The sequence below is a fragment of the Parambassis ranga genome, chromosome 24 (assembly GCF_900634625.1).
Source record: "Parambassis ranga chromosome 24, fParRan2.1, whole genome shotgun sequence".
Classification (NCBI taxonomy): domain Eukaryota; kingdom Metazoa; phylum Chordata; class Actinopteri; family Ambassidae; genus Parambassis; species Parambassis ranga.
Window position 1 is genome coordinate 854,802 of NC_041043.1, and position 20,207 is coordinate 875,008.

The following is a 20,207-nucleotide window of genomic DNA, read 5'->3' on the forward strand; positions in this document are numbered from 1 at the left end:
AAGCTATATGGATTATTGGAGATAGATTGATTACATAGTTTAAAAAGTGACTTTTTTATGCCATTTAAAAGATTAGTTTAGTGGATTAGTTGCAAGTTGCAAAAAGACAGTTAAACTTTTCCTGTTTAACATCTATTACTTTCTCTGTCTCACTCAAGTCTGTACTTGGCAGTAAGATTCAGGGCATACTCGGCATTCCTAAGGAGTGTCTGAGAGTCAAACTACTGTGACAGGCGGAAGAAGGAGTCTCTCTCTCCCACACTGACACATACACCTACAGTAATGATGTGTACATGTAGATAGTCTCTCAGTGTGTACAGTTATTAAAGGGCTTTGGAAGATAAATATTCCCGCAGTTCGCAGAGAAGAGGATGTGGGGAAACGCCCGTAACAAGCACCGAAGTACTTATATATGACATCACTTTGCCTGACTCACAGCTGGGATAGTCACTGCAACCAAAATGCCAGCTTGCCATGAAAACTGAAACACACCCCTGCTGCCTGGGAACCGCGTGAAACTGGCTGCCATATTGGATCAAAAGGTATATGTCTCACGTTGAGAAGCAAAGAGAGCTCTGAGCCTCAATGTCCGAGGAACTTAGTCAGTAACATTTGCCCTCTCTGTCACGCTAGGACACGCCCCCTTTACCTCGCCAAATTGTCCAGTATAGCCAATCACATTAGGACTCTTAAGGGACTGACAGCTACGTTTACCAATCAGAGGAGTAAGCTTTGACAGAAGAGGCGGGGAAAGGCGTGCCAGTGGGTCTAGGGTGTCGCCGCGGAGGCTCCCATTCGAAGGCGACGGCGGTCGTCTATATTTCGGTTCTAATCTCTCCTGGAAAAAAGGGAAATTGCCCTGAACGGACAGAGAATCTGACACACTTTCTTGTTGTGATTTTTTTTCAAATTCTTCTCGGTCGAGTTTGTGGCAGGGCTCCGGAATGACGGGGTGTGCCGAGAATTTGAATTAGCTCGCCGTTAGTTTGAAGAAAGAGTGAGTCGGGTAGAGAGAGAGAGAGAGAGAGAGAGAGAGGAGCCATTTTGTCCCGACTGTGTGGGAGAAAAGAAAGAGTGGAAAAGAGGAATCACACCGAAGGAGATCCTATTTTTGCTTTCTGTTCTCATGTTGTAGGGGGGAAAGAGTCGGGCTTGGGATATATAACTTCACGGACTCGTCTACGGGCGCGTTATTTGGGTGGTATTTAGCCAACTAGCTTGCCAAGCTAACCAACAAATCCCAGCTTGTTAACTGTTAACAGTCAGGAGGACCGGGGATAGTTGGTCAGGTTGGCCAAGGAGCTGGCTTTAGACTTCACATAGGCGAGCTAGGTTATCGGTTGTTGTATCTATCTGGGTGAACACAAGCTGATTTTCAATGGCGAAGAAGACGTACGACTTGCTGTTCAAGCTGCTTCTGATCGGCGACTCGGGCGTTGGGAAGACCTGTGTGCTGTTCCGCTTCTCTGACGACGCCTTCAACACAACCTTCATCTCCACCATAGGTAAGTAGACACCAGGGACACAGGCACGGAGTGGGTTGTTGTTCCAGGTGTTTCTGATTTTGTTTAACCGCCATCGGTGGTAGTTTGACAGCTGGGAGACCCGCCTGACACTACCCTGCAGCTGGAAATGGTAGGCAGGACATATTTAGTTAGCTAGTATGCTATCAGCATGGATTGGCTCTCTCAGGCCCGTGCAGGTTAGCTTGAAGGCTAGGCCATGTACGTTTTAAGCCAAACCCACAATTCCAAAAGTCTTTCATGAGAAAACATCATTGTTTGGACTGAACTTGACTTCAAAGTGGTTTATGTGCTACAGCAATTGCTGTCATGACAGTTGACCCAGTGGCTAATAAGCTAACAAGGCTAGTAGCATCGCAGGGCCGTGCTGCTGCTACAACAACCATAAAATCGCCCCTCTTTGTACATCACATGTTTGTTTCTAAGTGTCCGCGTTTATACCATTATAGAGTTGTTCCTAACATCGATTGCACCATCAAAGTTACAAAGATGTCGGTTTTTATTCAAAAGTCTTTTAAAGCTACGGACGCATTTAGATCGTGGCAGCACTAACGTATAGGAACACTACACAGCTAACAGAAGTAAAAGTACAGTGGCAGTAGAAGCAAAATGTTCTTGAATTGGGAAAAAATTACAATTATTCATAACAGGTTGCTTCAGATTGTTGTCGTTAATCTTGACGTTACAATCGTCTGTTATAAACATGTTTTGAAAGTGCAGTGTACACAATAAAACTGTCAGATGACTGTAGCTAGAATACACTTAGTATTGGGAAATACACAGATGACATACAACTAGTTGTTACTGAAGTAAATGTACTTTTCATAGCTTCCTGAGAACCATAAACAATTCATCATGGTGGCATCATCAGCCTTTTTCTTCCACGCATGCGTCTAACGTCACGCTCACATGAGTCAATTGTCAAACTATGTCAAATCCCTGTATGGGCCAAGTTGAGACTCCATTTACCCCCGTTGCTTAAGATCAGTGCTGAGTAATAGTGTAACATTAGATGTGCTTTGCAGAACCACACTTGGTTTACTGTTTACAATGTGCTGGCATTGACATCCTTGATCTCTGGACTGAGCTTTTATTTCAAGACTCCTTTTTGTAACTTGTGTGTGTCTGTCTGTGTCTGTGTGTGTCTGTGTCTGTCCGTCAGCTCGTCCTGACTGTATGACCTAACGACACACAGCCATAATGGGCAACAGTGTTCACAGTGGCATCCAGGCTAGATTAGATTTGTTGAGGTACAGCCGTGAACTGTTGAACTGCTGCAAAGTTTGCCGTCACATGTATTTTGTGTTTTAGCTTTCCCCGACTTTAAGTAGAGTTTGCATTTCAGGTTTGTTCCTCTTTAAATATCTGCTGGATAAACTTTGTTAAATCAGACACAAGATTGAAGTGACTGGGTGGCCTTTATTTGGATTAAAGCGAGCATATGCAGAGGGAAAAAAAACAGATGCAGGGGTGAAAAGCAGCCTAGACGAACAGGTTCTCCAAGTCCGATAATGACCTTTGCTCCTTGCTTTTTCTGCCAAGTTGGGTAGTAAGTTGAAGCCTGCAAGCATGTGCAGCAAATGCAGGAGTTATTCTTTACATTGGTTTGCTTAGGTAAATTACTTTGCCTGAATTTGCAGCAAGAACTGCTTGAATCCATTCCGGAAATGTTACCTTGATATAAATGTTAGGAATCTGGAAACTCGCATAGTTTTCTCATTTTCCTTTCCAGAGATGGCCCCTTTGAAGCCACCACATACCTATTATGCAGTCTTAAGCTTCTATCTAGTGTCATAGTTGTATGTCTGTATTCAAAACAAAGCAGCATGCAGTGAGATAAGCTTTAAAAAAATTAAGAATATGTCCAACATGTCATCCTCTGGAACGTTTGTAATACTGACTTGTTACTGACTATGTTATTCAACTCTGTAAAATGATCCTGATGTTAATTTATTTCGAATATAGCCAATCCTTAGTTGATATGCTGTCTAGTGCTTCTTTTTTGTGCTCTTGGAAAAAAAGGAAGCAGTATTTATCCTGCTGTGATGGTTATGGTGGTGATTATAAGTGATATGTAATTGGCTGTTTGATCTACATTTGCTGGATAGAGTTTCTTTGGATACTCAGCCCCCACAGTATGAAACCAGTATACAAAAGTAACTAAAGCAATGTAGCAGAGTGCATACAAAAACTGATACAGGCTGAATTACTAGAATGACAGTAAAGATTTATTTTATTTGACCACATTGAGGCTGGAAGACAGACGTGGACAAAAGTTTTCAAACAATAAACAGCAGCAGACAGAATGGTTTTGAAAGAGATAACTATAATAGGAAATAAGTTGTCAAGATGCCATAAAACCTTTACCTGTTATGTTTAGAAAACTCCCCACATAGCAGCAAACTTTAAAAGTACCTGAAAGTGTGTGAGGAAACCGCAGGAACAGGACATGTGAAACGGGAGTGTGTTCTTCTGACACAGTACTCATACCTTTGGAGACACAGATGCACAGCTGCTTCTCAAAATACCCCCAACTGGAAATCCCCACCCCCCCCCACCCTCATCATCCTCATTTCCTAGTCCTTTGAGTGTCCCCCCTCTCAGCTCCTTCCCCTTACACATTTAGAGAATATGCATATTAAAAGTCCTGAATATGCGGCATGTTGCAATCTGAAATCTCATTCCAAAATATGTGTAATAAATTGTGCATGGAAACTGGCGAATAGCTACAGTGGAATTCATACTTGTGGAAGGAATTGATCCTCTGGGGTTAAGAAGAAAGCCGTCCATAAACCATGTACTTTCTGGTAAAGATGTCTTCAAAAATCATGGAAAGTGTCATTCACACTCTAGTGAAGTGTGCCTAATTTTCCAATGATTGGGTAAATAGTGTGATTACACAATGTGCATATTCCCTTGACAGCTTGCCAGTGCACTAGGGTTGGGTGATATTGGCAAAAAAATTAATCACGATTATTTGTGGCATTTAGCCGATAACGATTAATTGATGACAATTGCACTTACATGTTTTTGACTAAATCGCCACATTGTTCCAAAATGATACTGACAAATCATCAGTCAAGTTTACTTCATTCTAACAGGTTAAGCTGGTAAGTAGTGATTAGGCACAAACCATGTTTGAAATATTTATTGATTTTGATTGATATTGATTTATTGACAGTTTTTCTGACGATTAATTGCACACCATACGATTTTGCACAAGCCTACAGTGCACCTCACAAAGGGGGAAAAAAAGATTCACACAGTGTATTTGCTCACACACAGTTAACGTCATCCCTGCTGAGCCTGATTTTGAGAGCTTAACTTTTTAAGAAAACGCTCCTCCTTATCCTGAGTATTAATCCCTGTTGTCTTCATTTCTTTTTGTCCAACTACCTCGCTCTTCCCCTCTCTTTCTCTCCCTGGGGAGTGCACACTTTAGTGAGTCACACTTTGGCGGCCTGTTCTTCATTATTCTGTAGCCCTGCCCCACCTAGTGCACAGCTGTTTTTCAGACTTTTTAACCAGCCACACTTTCTGACCAGAGCAGAACTGACAGCTCGGTATTTTAACAGGAAAACACCGTTTGGTGACCTTAAAGTGGCTTCTCCTAGGCCTTCACAAAGCTGACAGTGCAGGACACTTTGTGTGAAAATGTTCATTCATTTCACTTGTGCTTTTAGATTTTGGTGTGGTGTGTCATTTTCTGTGAAGCATCTATGGCTAACTCTGATGATTTATGTTTAATGGGGTGATTGTGCTACATATAAACATTCTGGTTTTCTACCTTTAACCTGATTTTTCTCAGTAACCTGCTTCTTGTGTGCCCATTGTTGGCCAGCTGTCTGCTGATAGGTTCAAGGCTGGGCATGACACCACAGAATCAGGAAGAGATAACGTTATTGTCCCTCTGTTGAAAACACTTGCCACTAATTTCTCATTTCCCCTAAATGTCTTTCTTTGGCTGTGTGTGATTCTCTGTATCATTTTCTGAGCTTCTTGTTGTTTACAGTCTGTGTTTGAAAGCCTTCATTTATCCATTCATCTGTGCCACTGTGTCGAGCACGTCACTTTTTAATGCATGCTTTTTATTGCATATGCTGACACATTTGTTTTTGTTTTACAGGAATAGACTTCAAGATCAAAACTGTTGAATTACAAGGAAAGAAGATCAAACTACAGATCTGGTGAGACTAGCTTTTTTTGCATATGTATTTGCAAGCAACACACAGACATGGTGAAAATCATATTTCAGTGTAGCCTCTTGAGTTTGTGTATTGTGAGTGAAACATCTGTTCCACATACCTCCCCTAAGCACTAAAGTATGCTAGAACAGGAAATGGTCATCAGTCCATCTCTAGGGTTATCATTGTAGTCCCAAACAGCTGATTTTCCCCCCTCCAACTGGAACTGACAGTTAACCACTTCACACAACAAATATTGTTATTCAGTGTCATTTGAATTTTAAATCTTGAGCTCTGAGAGATCATGCCAGGTTTTTGCTTTTGAATGGAGGCTCATCAGTTTCTATGTGTATGTCACTAGTCCCATTTTTGCACTCCAATACAATGTTCTGCACCTCTAGAGAAACAGCACTTAACAATGCTACACATCATAAAGAGGAAAAAATAGATTACATAACATAAAAATAAATAGTTGTGGTACTTGTTTTATTCCCAACTTGTAAATAGATTAAAAAAATTGGTGTTAATGAAATATTATGGTTTATATTTGGTTGTATTTTATGAAGGAACTGTACTGGAACTTTAAACACGATGCACTGAAGGATAAGTTTGGTGTTCTTCCTGTTTTGGCAGTGTATTGCTGTGATGATTGGTGTGCATTTTTTGGACTGGTGGACGATTTTGATGTTCACAGGGTTAAAGATGAGTTATTTGTCACTTAAAATCATAAAGAGTCAGTTGTTAGATTTGAGGTCAATAAATAAAACTGTAATTGATATGGAAGCATTTTTATGATCCCTTGTCTTCTCAGGAGACGGTCTATTCACAAGTGCTAACCTTTCAGTGTTATCTAGACAGGGACACCAGTATACACACCCACTGTTGTGTGAGAAAGCACAAACAATAGGAAAAAAAATGGATTTTGGGCTTTGTGACTGCTTGTCATTGTAACTACAGGTTAAATACAGTGCATAGGGTAATTGGCAATAAGTGTTTGTGCATTGTTTGAGGACAAACAATAAATTGAGAAACTGTTGTTTCTGAGAAATTGTTGCTGCCCTTGATGTTAGCTTGAAGTTTAAAGGCACTGCATGTGTATGTCTTGGTATGTTTCCATTTCCTTGTCCATAGAAAACCACTAGAGCACATGTTTGATATATATATATAACATTTTTAAAGGTAGGGTAGGAGATTTTGAAAACTCTGAGAGTCAGCTAGTTTTCGAAAGTAAACACACGCCCCTTTCTCTCGGAGCTCACCCCGAAGCCACTCCTCCCAATCACATGGACGCGCATTACCTGAAGACAAGCTGCGGTCTGTGACTTCGGCCATCATGCGCGTACCTCTCTGGTGAGCGCAGAGCAGGAAGGGAGTGACAACCAGCCAATACTCCACGCAGGGTGGTCTCGGGGGATTAGCTGATGTTTTTAGCGTTTTATAGCTTCCACAGATGATTAATATTCTTCATTTTAATGTGATCTGGCCTGATACATTTGTCCTCATACTGTCCACTAGGCCTCTTTTTTGGTTGTACAAATCACATTTTCTCTTCTCCCTTTGTGAGCATATTCTGTGCAGATTACAGTATTACCTTACCACCCGCTGCACAGCTTGTGTAAACTTGTACTTTTACTGTTTCAGAGTTCGCTGAAGTAGCGTTTCGAAGTGCAGGTTTGCTATTTTTAAGCCTGCTCCTCCTGGGTGTCCTCTATTTTCCTGTATCAGCAGTGATGGATGGATGCTGGCAGGGCTTCACCAGATAGGAAAATGTCATAGTTGAGGTGCATACTAGTGCAGACGTGTGAGGGACACGGTTTAGCCTGCGGTGGATTTGAATGCGTTTGTTCCAGGTTCAACTCGACTTCTCCAGCACAGCTGGCTCCTCATATAGAGAGCGAGAAGAAATTATTATTAAGCAACGCTTTGCCCTTTGGGCTGGCAGCATACCCTTTTTTGGGCTCAAATCTACAGTGCACTAATGGAGCATTAAATATTTTATGACTTTTATCAGCCTCTGTTGGTAAAGTAAAGAATTGCATCACAAATACATGCCACATGTCTGGCACACAATCTGACATAATATTTCAGTAAATAAGTAACAAATGCAAAGAATTTGAGTTTGTTGTAGCACATAAGTGTTGAAGGCAGAACATCTCAGTAATTACAGTTAATTACAGAACCGTTTGTTGTTTTGGTTACGGTTTTAACACGCAAAATAGAGAATATACGAATAAAATGTGTGTATTGTTGTTTGTAGGGACACAGCGGGTCAGGAACGGTTCCACACCATCACCACCTCCTACTACAGAGGAGCCATGGGCATCATGCTGGTCTACGACATCACCAACGCCAAGAGCTTCGAAAACATCAGCAAATGGCTGCGCAACATTGACGAGGTTAGACACAGGCACACAAAGCCTCCCAAGACACACTGACCATTATGTGGGCGTATGCTCTTAGGTCAGACCTTGTGTTATGGCGCTCCTTTTGGGCTTTTTGTTTTATCCTTGGCGTATGACACAGTGTTAAATATTTGATGGGAATGCAGCCAGTGTGACTAACAAGCCAGCTACTAAACTGTGTGCAGCGAGCTGTGGATTTGAAGTCTGTGACTAAATTGTGTCAGATGAGCCAGATGTCTGCGTGCATCTGTTTCACTGTAGAGGAACCACTCTTTGTTTTAAATCTAGATTATTATTAAAAACAGAACCTTCACACCAAATAGTCAGAAATTACTATACTTTTTTTTTTTTACAAATTTTATTTTCATGCATGTTACGTTATTGTAGATGATGCACTCCAGGTGTTGCACAGGATTGGAAAATAGCAGTGTGAGAGGCCAAGACGCTTGTAATATGTCACACCGACAGACAAGGTCATAAAGGGCTCATCGTTTTTAGCCTAATGCAGCTAGTGACGTCAGTCTCCCTCAAAAATTGTGTGGTGATTATATTAGATGTCATTCTGTTGGTGACATATGATCACTTCATCCTTGTGCTGCTCCCCTATAAATCTTTCAGGATAATTATGATTTTTTTTTTGTATCCTTTATCTCAAGTGTGATTCTTCTATTATGTGAGATCTTCTGGGATCCTATCCAGATCAAACAGACTAGATTATTTAATGTGACAGATATTGGATATCTCACATTATCCGTCTTCATTATTCTTTGGTGCAACAAAACACTGCAATATTACACAATCAGTGTGAAGGTGTAACACTTAGGGATTGGCTTGGTTTGGGATTGGCTGGAAGGATTTCTTGTAATTTTTCTCACCGTCGCTTTCTCAGATTGAGCTGTTTGATGTTGTTTGACACCTTGATGTGTATCAACCACATTGTCTGCCCCCTAGTGGCTATTATCAATTTTGCAGAAACACTTTTTTTAAATAAAAACATACTTATTGCCCATATATTGTTTGATCGGATTGACCCTTTGTGTGTATTTTACAGCATGCAAATGAGGATGTTGAGAGAATGCTGCTAGGCAACAAGTGTGACATGGAGGACAAGAGGGTCGTACCAAAAGCCAAGGGGGAGCAGGTGAGTGACTGCGGTGTGGAGGTATTTCGTCATCGAGGGCCTGTGTTGATTGGCTGATTAGCTCGTGCTGCTCTGGACATTCACTTCAAAGGCCTTAATCAGCTCAGTCTTTGACACAGAGCAGACTTCTTTACATTAATGTATAGTCTATAGTTTACATGCAATGTACATTAAGCTGCTGTTAGTCTACACATGCCATGTAGCTGCTTAAACAACATGCTTTCTTGAATCATACGCCATTAGCAGTGTATAAACAATTTTATGAAATAGATCACATTCATGGCATATTTAAGTATTTACAGCCTCCACAAGCCAGTTATTCACTCCACACATCAGCTGTAGGAAACCTGTAGATCAGCAAAAAGCTTGATGGTTTTTCATGTGGCTGCCAGTCACATGAGTGTCAATCAGGACTTCCTATTTCTGTTGAGAAGTGCAGACGTTTTTGTTTTAATTGAAATATGGAGACTAAATCCATCTTAATGAAGTCTTATTTATTAGTTTAATTTTAAATGTGGTTATATTTTAGTTATCCAGTTTCCTGGCGGGTTTGTGTTCTGTCATTTCAGAGTTTGTCATCACTTGTATTTAGCTTCAGTGTTTCTCTGATCTAGTCGCCTAATTCTGATAACTTGGTACATATCAAAGTGGCTCATCTGTCCATTTTACCCTCATTTAACACCGGATGAAAAATGTCAAAAATAGCCCAGACCTTATGACGTTGTTTGATCATAATATTTTAGCTCGGTGTATTTTTTGTATTTGTTTTTACTTGATTGAAAACACTGCATGCAGTGATCTAATCCTTCAGACTAACTGAAAACATGTGTGGGCCTTTGGAAAGTTTTTCTTCATATTATCTAAGAAAACCTGCAGTCACTACTCAGGATAGTGACAGATACAGATCTGCTGCTTACTCATACACACACGCACACCTGGCTAGCACAGTGTGTGTGTTTGTGCACGCTTCAGTGATACCTGATATCCTGTCCTACTCTCTTTATTTTTGGACTGGACCTCCACGTCCACTAACAGAGCTGCTCTCTTATCCACAGATTGCGAGGGAGCATGGCATTAGGTTTTTTGAGACGAGTGCTAAGGCCAACATCAACATCGAGAAGGCTTTCCTCACGTTAGCAGAAGACATCCTCAGAAAGGTGTGTGCTTTCAGTCACCTGATAAAGTGCTGTTTATTTGAAGGTGTTTGATACATGCTGCCAAAGAGTCAAACGCAGTTCTGAGGTTCAGTGTTGGTAGTTATGATCAAATGATCCAAATAGGTGCATGGGACACTTAAACATTTTAGGCTAAATATAATTAAATGAGTTATAGACAAAAATATCCCTGGCATGAGAAAGTATCTATAGAAAAACATTTAACCTCAAGGTCTATGTATAGCTCCCTCGTTAAAGGAAGCCTCAAGTGGCCACATGAGGAATTGCATCATCATTCAATCATTTGCTTCATATTCAGCCCTGAAAGTTACCGTTTAGGTCAAACTGAATTAGCTGTTTTAGCTGCAGGCAGGTACTGACTAATATCTGGATTATAGTCGCTCAGAACAAGTTCTTAAAGACACACTGTCCACACTTGTAATGGGTCGTGTTGATGGTTGCAGGTTTCCTTTTCAGAGAAAATAGCCAGAAATGCATCAACAAATGAACAGAGGGAAATAGAAACTTGATTAAAATGCTGACCTGAGGTGCAAATGTTTATGGACCGACAGAGCCACCTGCTGCCTGATGTGTGCACAGGAGGGTGTTTCTTCCAACCGTCCTAGTTGCTGTTCAAAAGGGACCATTAATATGACTGAATAAAGCTTTTGCGGACACAGAAGTGAGGTTTGAGTGATCATAACAACACAAGCTTAAACCTGCACTGAACTTCAAGACAAGTTTTGTTTGTGTTGTTCCTTGGTGAGCGTTTCAAGGTCACTTTCAGTGTTAGAATTTTCCTCAAGTGCGACGTACTTAACAAGCCGTATCTCTCCTGTTTGTGTGACAGACACCTGTAAAAGAGCCCAACAGTGAAAATGTCGACATCAGCAGTGGAGGTGGAGTCACAGGCTGGAAGAGCAAGTGCTGCAGTTGAACAACAACTCTTGTTTCACTCACACTAACGCACACAGACACATACACACACTTACTTTTTTTCTCTCTGTGTCTCTCTCTCTAACTGCTAAGTCTAACTCTCTCGCCCCCTAACCTGTCTCAAGAGTTTTCTTGCACACTGACACTCTCTGTCTCTTTATCAGAATAAAACAATAAACCACAGTCATCTAACCCTCCTCCTCTCTGCCCCCCCCCCCCAATGTTCCTCCACTCTGCATCTGATGATCATTTTTATTTCTGATAAAAAGAGAAATCCAGTCACGTTTCTTGTCATTTGTTTTAAAAGGTTGTTAAGAAAAAAGAAAAAAAAATGTGTGAAAAGACAAGCTCATATTTTTAATATTTCTTTTGCCTGTTTGATCACCTGTTTGGACGCCCTCACCTCCCCCCTCTCCCTCTGAACCTTACCCACCCACAGCACTCACCTTCAGTCAGAGGAAATCAAAGTGAAAAAAAGAGAAAAAACATGTAGGATTAACATTTTGTACACTTAGTGAGGTTTCTGTTGTCTAACGTATTTGGTCATTTACTATTTGTTACCAAGTGACAGAGGCGTGGCTAGCTCCTTTTGTATGTGGGGGTTTATTTTGTCCTGTGCCTTATATGGAAGACAGGGGCGGGGCTGTGTGGTGGGCGGAGCCACATCCACCCAATGAAATTACAGTTTATTATTCTGTCGGTTCAGGCTCTTTGTCTCGAAGAAGCCGAGCTGAAGCTAAAGCGTTTGAATTTCTCCTCCAGCCAAGAGAACGGCATTATACAGTATGTCCTGTTTATTAATGTTTTATTTTTATCTGTATGATTTATTTTACAATTTTTGTTTTTTTCCCCCTTTTTGGGTTTTTTTTTTTTTCCTGCATGCAGATTACTTTGGGTGGAAGCGTTTCTGTAACGTTGTGTAACATTTGTCACTGGGTAACTGTGGGTGGGAGGTACAGAAGTTCTCTTTGGAAATTCAAACAATTTTGCAGATCCATTAAAAATAAGCTTGTTTAAGTTAACTTGTTTGTCCTCAATTGTGTGCATGTGTGTCATTTGATGTTTGCACTGTGAAATTGAAGCCATCACCACAGAGAAAAAACAAAGAAAAGAAAAGTCCATCATTAAAAGATGGACTGAGGATTGTGTTTAAAACCTCAGCGAGTCGGTTAAAGTGTTTATGGTTGTTGGTCTTGCTTATATTCATTATTCAAAACAGATAGTTTAACTCCCTGCTGGAGGAACAGCACAGGTGACAATGAGCCGGCAAACCTTACACAGTAACCATTTACTCAAAGTGTACTTTTTAAAAAAAAATTACATTTAAAACTAACTGGGTAAACTGTTCCAGCTACATGAGTATAAATATATGCTTTTTTCGCTGAACTTTTAGATTTCAGCCCTGTAAAACATGAAAACACTGCTCATATTGTGACCTATTTTGGGGCAGAACACTTTCATGATCTTATCAAAGTATGTCCTTCACTGAACTTTTAGCCTACATGAGGCCCTGACAGTTGGGGTGATGATTTACTGTTACTGTAATCAATAAACCTCAGTAGTCTTGTTTCTACTAGATGGTAATCACCAGGACTCTGAATTCACAGGTGTGCAAGTTTTGTTCTTTACATTCTTTATTTATCACCCTATTCCCAAACCTCCCAGAGCAACAATGTACACAAAAATAAAATTCTCTCACAATGAAAACACACAAAAAAAACCAGTGCAGAATGACAGTGGTCACCGTTAAGTCCATAACAACTACGTTCAGAGATCTTTCCTACACACAGAGAAAAGTACAGCGGTTTACACAATCATCATGATATGTGACCAAGAGTCCAGTTTCTCTTACAGTTCTAGAAGATGAAGTGACGAGGCGCCTACAGGGAAGGCTCTTCTGGCTGATAGTGTGAATATAAAACCACAAAATACTACTTTCATGGTTACTTACTACAGTCAACACCCACTTACTTAGTGCTTTGGTTGAGAGATGAGTATGAAGTGTAAATGGAAGAAAAATGAGGCATTAAATCTGTACCTGTAAATTACTGTTAAGAGGCAGAAAGTAGATAGGCATCAGTGGACACTGACAAGGGCCTGCCCAATAAAAGAGGACAAAATCAGCTGACAGGGAAGAGAAAATATTTACATCCACTGTGTACAAATTAATTTATAAATACATTTAGGTATAAATTAGAAAAATAAAACAACACAAATCTACTGTAGTTCAATCAACTACTGCTACGTTTCATTTTAAAATGCCAGTCTGATTATTAACCCCTTTTATTTTTGGTGAAAAGTAAGAATAAATCACAAAAGGCACAGCAATTAATAATTAGAGCAATTTATCCCTGCAAATCTCTACGACACTAAGTCCCCATTGCAATAGACATAATATAAATTAAGACGATTTTTTTTAAATGACAGCATCACCAGGTAAAACTTCTTAAATAAATTAAGGGTTTAAGGGGGGAGAGGGTTTAGGACAGAGAGGCATATGACATTTTTTAAAATGTCATATGTCCCCAAAATGTGGTACTACTCCTTAAATCTGTAGTGTGTGTTTGTTAATGTAATTATGTACTGCAAAATACTTTCCTATGGCCGAGGTTTTAGATACTGTACCGCAACAACCCCCTTCACATACACAGACACCTGCCACAAATCTGTTCTGTGCAGGCCCCAGGCTCTACACGTACACCAGGTCACGGCCCTGTGTCGCTGCCTCCTGTGCCATCCCCTCTGAGTCTGCCTCATCCTCGTTATAACTCTCATACTCGATGGGTTTGGGGCAGCTGTACGGGTGGCCGTTATCGTCGAAGAAGCGTCGGAAGGTGAACTCGTAAAAGGCGTGCTCTGGGTGCTTGCCGTTGCGGAACCAGCCGTTCAGGGTGTCGTTGTGGTTGTCCTTGTCATCGCCGTCGCTGCTCCACAGTTTTTCTGGGTCTACGGGGTCGAAGTTGGAGGTGTCAGTGGAGTGAGCGATGGTTGGGATATAGGGCGCCACCTGCTGCCTCAGGTCGCTGGAGAAGTCGATGCTCTTGAAGAAAGGATGGGCTTTGATTTCATCTGTGCCGTTCTTGCCGAGGCGGTCCTCGGGACCACGGCACAGTTTAACTATGAGATCGGAGGCCTCTGGGCTGAGCTTGGCCTGTGGGGGAATGTGCAGCGTGTTCATCCAGTTTATCACCTGATTCCAAAGAGAAAGTAAACAAAATAAAACAACATGAACAAACAATAGAAGTCTGTGGATGCATGACATTTCACTGTAAGTTCCTGGCATACCTTCAGCTGCGTCTCCAGGGGTGTGGTCGCCAAGAATGGAGGCTGTCCAACAACCATCTCATATAAGATGACACCAACGCTCCACCAATCACAGAGCTGGGTGTATCCTGAAGAACAGGAAAAGATTTAAAGCAATCGTACTATAAATACACCTTATTGCAGGATTTGGGAGGAAGTTTGCTGCTCTCGTTTTAATTTTTGTGCATATTTAATTTCGAGGGTTCTGGTCCACTTACCTGTTCTGAGCAGAACCTCTGGTGCTATATAGTTGGGAGTCCCCACCAGGGAGTGGGCCAAGCAGCGCTGGTGCTGCCGGGCCTTTCTTCTCTCCAGAGGCTTCAGCCGGTCTGAGCAGCGGCAGTTAGCTGGATCCTCCCACTCCTTGCTGAAGTCCATGCTGTCTTGCCTCACATGGTCACCTGGAGAGAGTTCACATTATTTCTTACTTTGGTCTGATAAGGAGGGTGGACCTCTGATAGATACGAGTAAAAAAGCTAACATGAGAACTTGGAGATGCAGCTACTATAACAAGAGGAAAGTCAAACAGAGTAGTGCAGATGTTTACAAAGATACAAAGGTCCTCCTTTGAAAACGGCTCTGAACGAGCTTACAGGATAAGGTCTTACTTATCTTACCTTATTATAATGACGTGACATTATTTTATGTTAAATGTTGATGCACATAAGCAAGCAACCTGAAGCGTGGCTATATGTAATTGGTGATTTTTTGAAAAATTGTTAGCTTACTCATACATGAATTTTTTTGCCTGAGGTAATGAAAGTTGGTACCTACCGCTCTGGTAATACTTGGAGTCATGGGTCCAGCGGAAGCCAGTACAAAGGCCAAAGTCGGTCAGCTTTATGTGTCCATCTCGGTCTATGAGGATGTTGTCAGGCTTGATGTCCCGGTGGATGAAGCCCATCTTGTGGACGCTCTCCACAGCGCAGGTGAGCTCCGCAATGTAAAACTGGGCCAGCTCTTCTTTGAAGATGCCGAGTCGGATAAGAAGGCTCATCATGTCCCCTCCGGGGATGTACTCCATGACGAAGTAAAGGTTGTCCTTGTCCTGGAAGGAGTAGTAGAGACGCACTACCCACTCGTTGTCGGCCTCAGCGAGTATGTCCCTCTCAGCCTTGACGTGAGCCACCTGATTTCTGAGCAGCACATCTTTCTTACGAAGTGTCTTCATGGCGTACAGTGCTCCAGTGTCCTCTTTTCTGGCCAAGCACACCTCACCAAAAGCTCCGATGCCAAGTGTCTTGATCCGTTTGAACATGGACTTATCCATCTTGGCCCGCTTTAGCCGGATGTAGTTGGATTCCTTCTGGCAGAGCATCATACGCATCTGCTCTTGGGCTTCAGAAGATAAGCCCACCTGAGCACAGAACAAGATCAACAGTCAAATACAACATACAAACCACACATCTGGTTAGAAAGCAAGACACTAAGAAAAGCAGCGTAACATTCATTTAACATCAACTTTGTATGCAACATATTCCCAGGTGATTTTCTGAAACAAAATAGCATAATCAGTAAAATGCAGGCTATGGAGTGGCATGCATTTACTTTAGCTACATGCTTTTTATCACAAAATGCAGTACGCTTAGGATCCACACACCAGTCTCTCAACAAACACGTTATGTGAATGAATAATGTGTGTCACAGGACAGCAGAGAAACTGTTACCTTTTAGATCAGCTGTTAATGACAGCGAGGAGAGAAAGAGAAAGAACAGCTAAGAAAAAGAGCAGTATGAAAAATATCAGGTAAAACAAGACAGTAAAAGGGGAAAAAAAGGCTGGAAAACAATATAAAAACATTTAAAACTGGTCAGAAAAACTTTTATCAGTGTTCTTACCCGCTGCATCTCACTTTCCAGCTGCTTCCGCCTCCTTATCCGCATATGATGGCTCTTCAGAATGTTCTCAACATGTTGCTCCATGAAAAACTTAAAGGCTTGAGGGGAATACAAAGCGACTCGGCCAGACTCCCCTCTGCGCTCCTCATCTTTCTTGTTGCGGCGCACTGGAACAGGAGATGTTGTGATTTGCTTCTCTCTTTCTGTTGCTGCAGCACTTTCAGGGCTTTCTGATGCTTCCTCTCTGGGGTTGTCGCCGGTGGCGCTTTCCCCTTCAGCAGGCTCCTCTCTACCTATGCTGAGTCTGTTGACCCCTGCATCATACGCTGGGGGGCAGGGTGCAGCCTGCTGCTGGAGGAGGTGCTTGGGGTATGGTGGAGGGGGGCCTTGGTAGCTAGGCACCTCGGGTGTTACAGGGATTTGAGTGACAGACGCTGGGGGTTCTGGGTAGGCAGTTGCAGCTGTAGATGGCTGAACCTGCTGCAGCCATGGAGGATGTGTGGGGGCAACAGCGGTGTGCAGTTCAGGTTTCTGGACACGCATGCTTTTCACTGGCTGCAAGATGGGAGCCTGTGTGATGGCAGTGACAGTGGTGGCAGAGGGCTGGGAGCTAGCTGGGTGGGCAGGTCGGCCATTCAGCTGGTGGTTGTTAAAAGAATTAGAGCGGACAGGAATGTTGTGCTGCCATGACGGAGACAGATCCTGGTTGCTGCTGTTGCCAGAGGAGGACTGAGGCTGGTTTGAGGCCAGAGGGGGCTGGGGCCAAGACTGAGGAGGACCTATGCTGTACATATCTAGGTTGTGACTGTTCCGGTTGGGCACCATCATGGACTGAGGGATGTTTCCACCATTGACATAAGAAGGAGAGGATCCTGGCCCCTGCATCTGCTGATCGGTTGGACTATGGCGGCTGCTCTGGTTGACTGGGTAAGGTGGAGGGGGCTGTCTGCTGGTTCCTCCCATGTAGTCTGGCTGAGTGGAACCATTTTGTGTCCAGCTGGAGGGGAAGGTGAACTTGTTTGCCCCAGAGCTTTGCATTATGATGGGCTGGTGACCCACAGGCACTGGGCTGATCCCACGCTGATTCTGTGCTGCTGCTGCTGCGGGGTACCCATCAGGCCAGGCCCCCTGCGGTACTGGAGAGATACGGGGCCCAAGGTAATCCATGTTTCCGGAGTAGCGCTTGGTTGATGGGTTGCTGTCCCAGGATGATGCAGGTGGCATGGCTCCGCGGTTTGGTGGGGGTGTGACGCTGCGCACCTGAGGTGGCAAGGGAGGATTGACTCTCTGACTATTACCTGGGTGGCCTTGTGGGAAGGCAGGAGGTGGTCCAGGGCTGTCTGAGCGGTACATCATCCCATCCACCATGAGAGGACCATGTCGAGGAGCCAGAGACTCTTTAGAGCCCTTCCAGCTTGGCCTTCTCAGCACAGCCTGCTGGATGTGAGGAGCTCCTATAGGGACACAAAAAGTATCAGTACAACAGCTCACATGTACACAAGTCATCTCTTTAAACCTCAACCTTGAAAGTAATTATGACAAGTGGAACGTGATGGCAATGTCAAGGATTATGAAGGTGGATATACAACTGTATGTCAGCATGTTAATTAAAATGTTAAACATGACAAATAATTATAACAGAGCCAACTAATAGAAAAGTTAGGATGTGTTGTATTGTCAAGAATACTTCCTGAGACACCCAACAAAAAAGAGCTGCGTATCTGAAAGCAGAATGTGTCAGTTAAGTCCTAATGGTTAAATAGTACAGTACATAACACAGTCATGTCCTTTGATTTAGTAAATCATCTTACTGCCACTGTGAACATCCCCTTACATACTCTTTGTCACAGTATGTATTGTCATTTCAGGAAAATGCCCCAAATCCTACAAACAATATTGTGGCTAAATGAATAGCCCTGGGTGGAAGGTAAAGGACAAAAAAAAATCCCAGAGGACTGTATACGTACCTGGGGCTTTCAGGCCTATATTGTTGGGGTTGGCAATGGCCATTGAGTCCTGGTAGCTCACTTTACCCATATAATCCGCAACAACCCCTGCACCACGAATGCTGCTTGGCTTTAGAGGCAAAAAACAAAACAAGTGACTTAATTTAGGTAATCACAGTACTTTGTTTGTGCAACAGCCATATGAAAATGGTCGAGTAAACTCTTACATTTAAATATCTGAAGGGGTTTGATGTGCAGATTATCCTCAATTGTGTGTTACAGTTTGATACTACTACACTACATACTGGTACCACCACATACGTCAGTTGCATGCACACACTCTACCAACTAAGAGATGACTTCAGCATTGTCAACTGTACAAACTCGTCATTCCACTTTGCATACCCGTCATTTTTCAAATAATCCCCCTACACAAAGACACAAACAAGTAATCTGCTCACCTCTTCAAACCCAGCACAGGGGAGGTCAAGAGACATGTGTTTGTTATCCTCAGGTCCTGAAGTGTTTGACTTATTGGCAAAAGGCAACAGGGATTTGCGTATCTCCTGTAAGGCCTTATGGTAGGGGTTTTTGGGGTTGCTGCATCGTCCCTGTTGCCTTGGGTCCTCAGGGTGCATTTTTCCTTGCTCACCAACATCAACTTTAGGCTGCTGGTCTGAGGGTTTTGACAGGTTCCGCAGGCTGTTCCGTATTTCCTGCAGCATTTGCTGGCTGTTGCCGCTGTAGTTACTGGCGGGGAACGTTTTGGGTCTCATCTGTCTGTAACCTTCGGGTTTCTCCCCTCTCTTCATGTAAGAGCATGTATGAGGACGATGATGGGGATGAACAGGATGTCACCAATCCAGGGCTGCAGGGACGGTAAAGGTCTGTGATGTCTGACCTCACATCTGCATTCCGCGGCTGCAAATATGCAAAAACCAATATGAGATGAGCAGGCATCCAGAGTACATGTTATGTTACCTAACAGGCTGGACAAATCAGAGTAGCAATTAACTTTCAGATGACAATACTGTGGCTTATTCTGAATTATGATGTTGAGTAAAATACAGTAATACCATTACTTTACTACTTTCACTTCGATATATGAATGACATATGAAGGGAAACCTGCCTCAGAGGAAACCGTATGCTCTCACAAACCAAGACCTCATCCACTTGCTAGCGTTATTAGCATTTTACGCTAACAGCGCGTCGTTAACGCGAATCCTGCTGCGCCAGGTGGAGCATTAAACACAAAAAATCTCTGTCATATTCCTCCAAATATATCTGTTATTTAGCCAGAAATGTATCGCTAGTTTGAGTTCATTTAAAGTCAAACGGCGCAGCAGAGCCTCCGCGGCCTGTGTGTTGAAGGCATCCATTTGCTGCTAGGCTAATTCAACAACAGGTTGAGAATTAGCCTGCTAGCTATGGCAACAGTTAGCTCAGTTAGACAACTTACTAGTGTCTGTTTCTGCCACTTTCCTCGACGCGTTTCCTGCTTTAACAAATAACGAGAATTGCTCGTCGTTTCCTGTCAACAAGAACACAATTTTAACTAAAAATGTCCTTGTTGTGCCGTGGTGGCTGGTTCCTTGTCGTGTTGAATTCCTGGGATGTCTGAATGACAAGTACAACACCGATAAACCACACGCAAAACTAACGCAACACACTTCCGGCCCCAAGCTTTCATAATAAAGCTCTGTTGCCATATTTTAGCAGGCTTGATTCAGAAATAAAACATTTTGTGATGGGATTTGTAACAACAAAATACACGTAT

General features: G+C 42.6%; 2 protein-coding genes across 4 annotated transcripts; one reads left to right on the forward strand and one right to left on the reverse strand.

Annotated features, from left to right (window-relative positions):
• The first annotated feature begins 765 nt into the window (after positions 1-765).
• On the forward strand, positions 766-11,682 carry LOC114428806 (ras-related protein Rab-10). The gene is made up of 6 exons (XM_028397517.1): positions 766-1,505; positions 5,650-5,710; positions 7,965-8,103; positions 9,161-9,250; positions 10,306-10,407; positions 11,255-11,682. The coding sequence occupies exons 1-6, from the start codon at positions 1,379-1,381 to the stop codon at positions 11,339-11,341; spliced, it is 606 nt and encodes a 201-aa protein (XP_028253318.1). The 5' UTR covers positions 766-1,378; the 3' UTR covers positions 11,342-11,682.
• A 2,168-nt stretch (positions 11,683-13,850) lies between these two features.
• LOC114428390 (serine/threonine-protein kinase LATS1-like) lies at positions 13,851-20,059 on the reverse strand. 3 transcript variants are annotated; one of them, XM_028396745.1, is made up of 8 exons: positions 19,890-20,059; positions 18,890-19,349; positions 18,450-18,558; positions 16,483-17,936; positions 15,418-16,000; positions 14,862-15,044; positions 14,626-14,732; positions 13,851-14,530 (listed from the first exon to the last, which is right to left on the reverse strand). In XM_028396745.1, the coding sequence occupies exons 2-8, from the start codon at positions 19,238-19,240 to the stop codon at positions 14,030-14,032; spliced, it is 3,288 nt and encodes a 1,095-aa protein (XP_028252546.1). In that variant the 5' UTR covers positions 19,241-19,349; positions 19,890-20,059; the 3' UTR covers positions 13,851-14,029. The 3 variants fall into 3 exon arrangements, with proteins under 3 accessions (XP_028252546.1, XP_028252547.1, XP_028252548.1); XM_028396746.1 differs by lacking the exons at positions 13,851-14,530; positions 14,626-14,732; positions 14,862-15,044 and adding an exon at positions 16,311-16,359 and having other exon boundaries at positions 15,851-16,000; XM_028396747.1 differs by lacking the exons at positions 13,851-14,530; positions 14,626-14,732; positions 14,862-15,044 and adding an exon at positions 16,311-16,322 and having other exon boundaries at positions 15,864-16,000.
• Between the last annotated feature and the right edge of the window lie 148 nt (positions 20,060-20,207).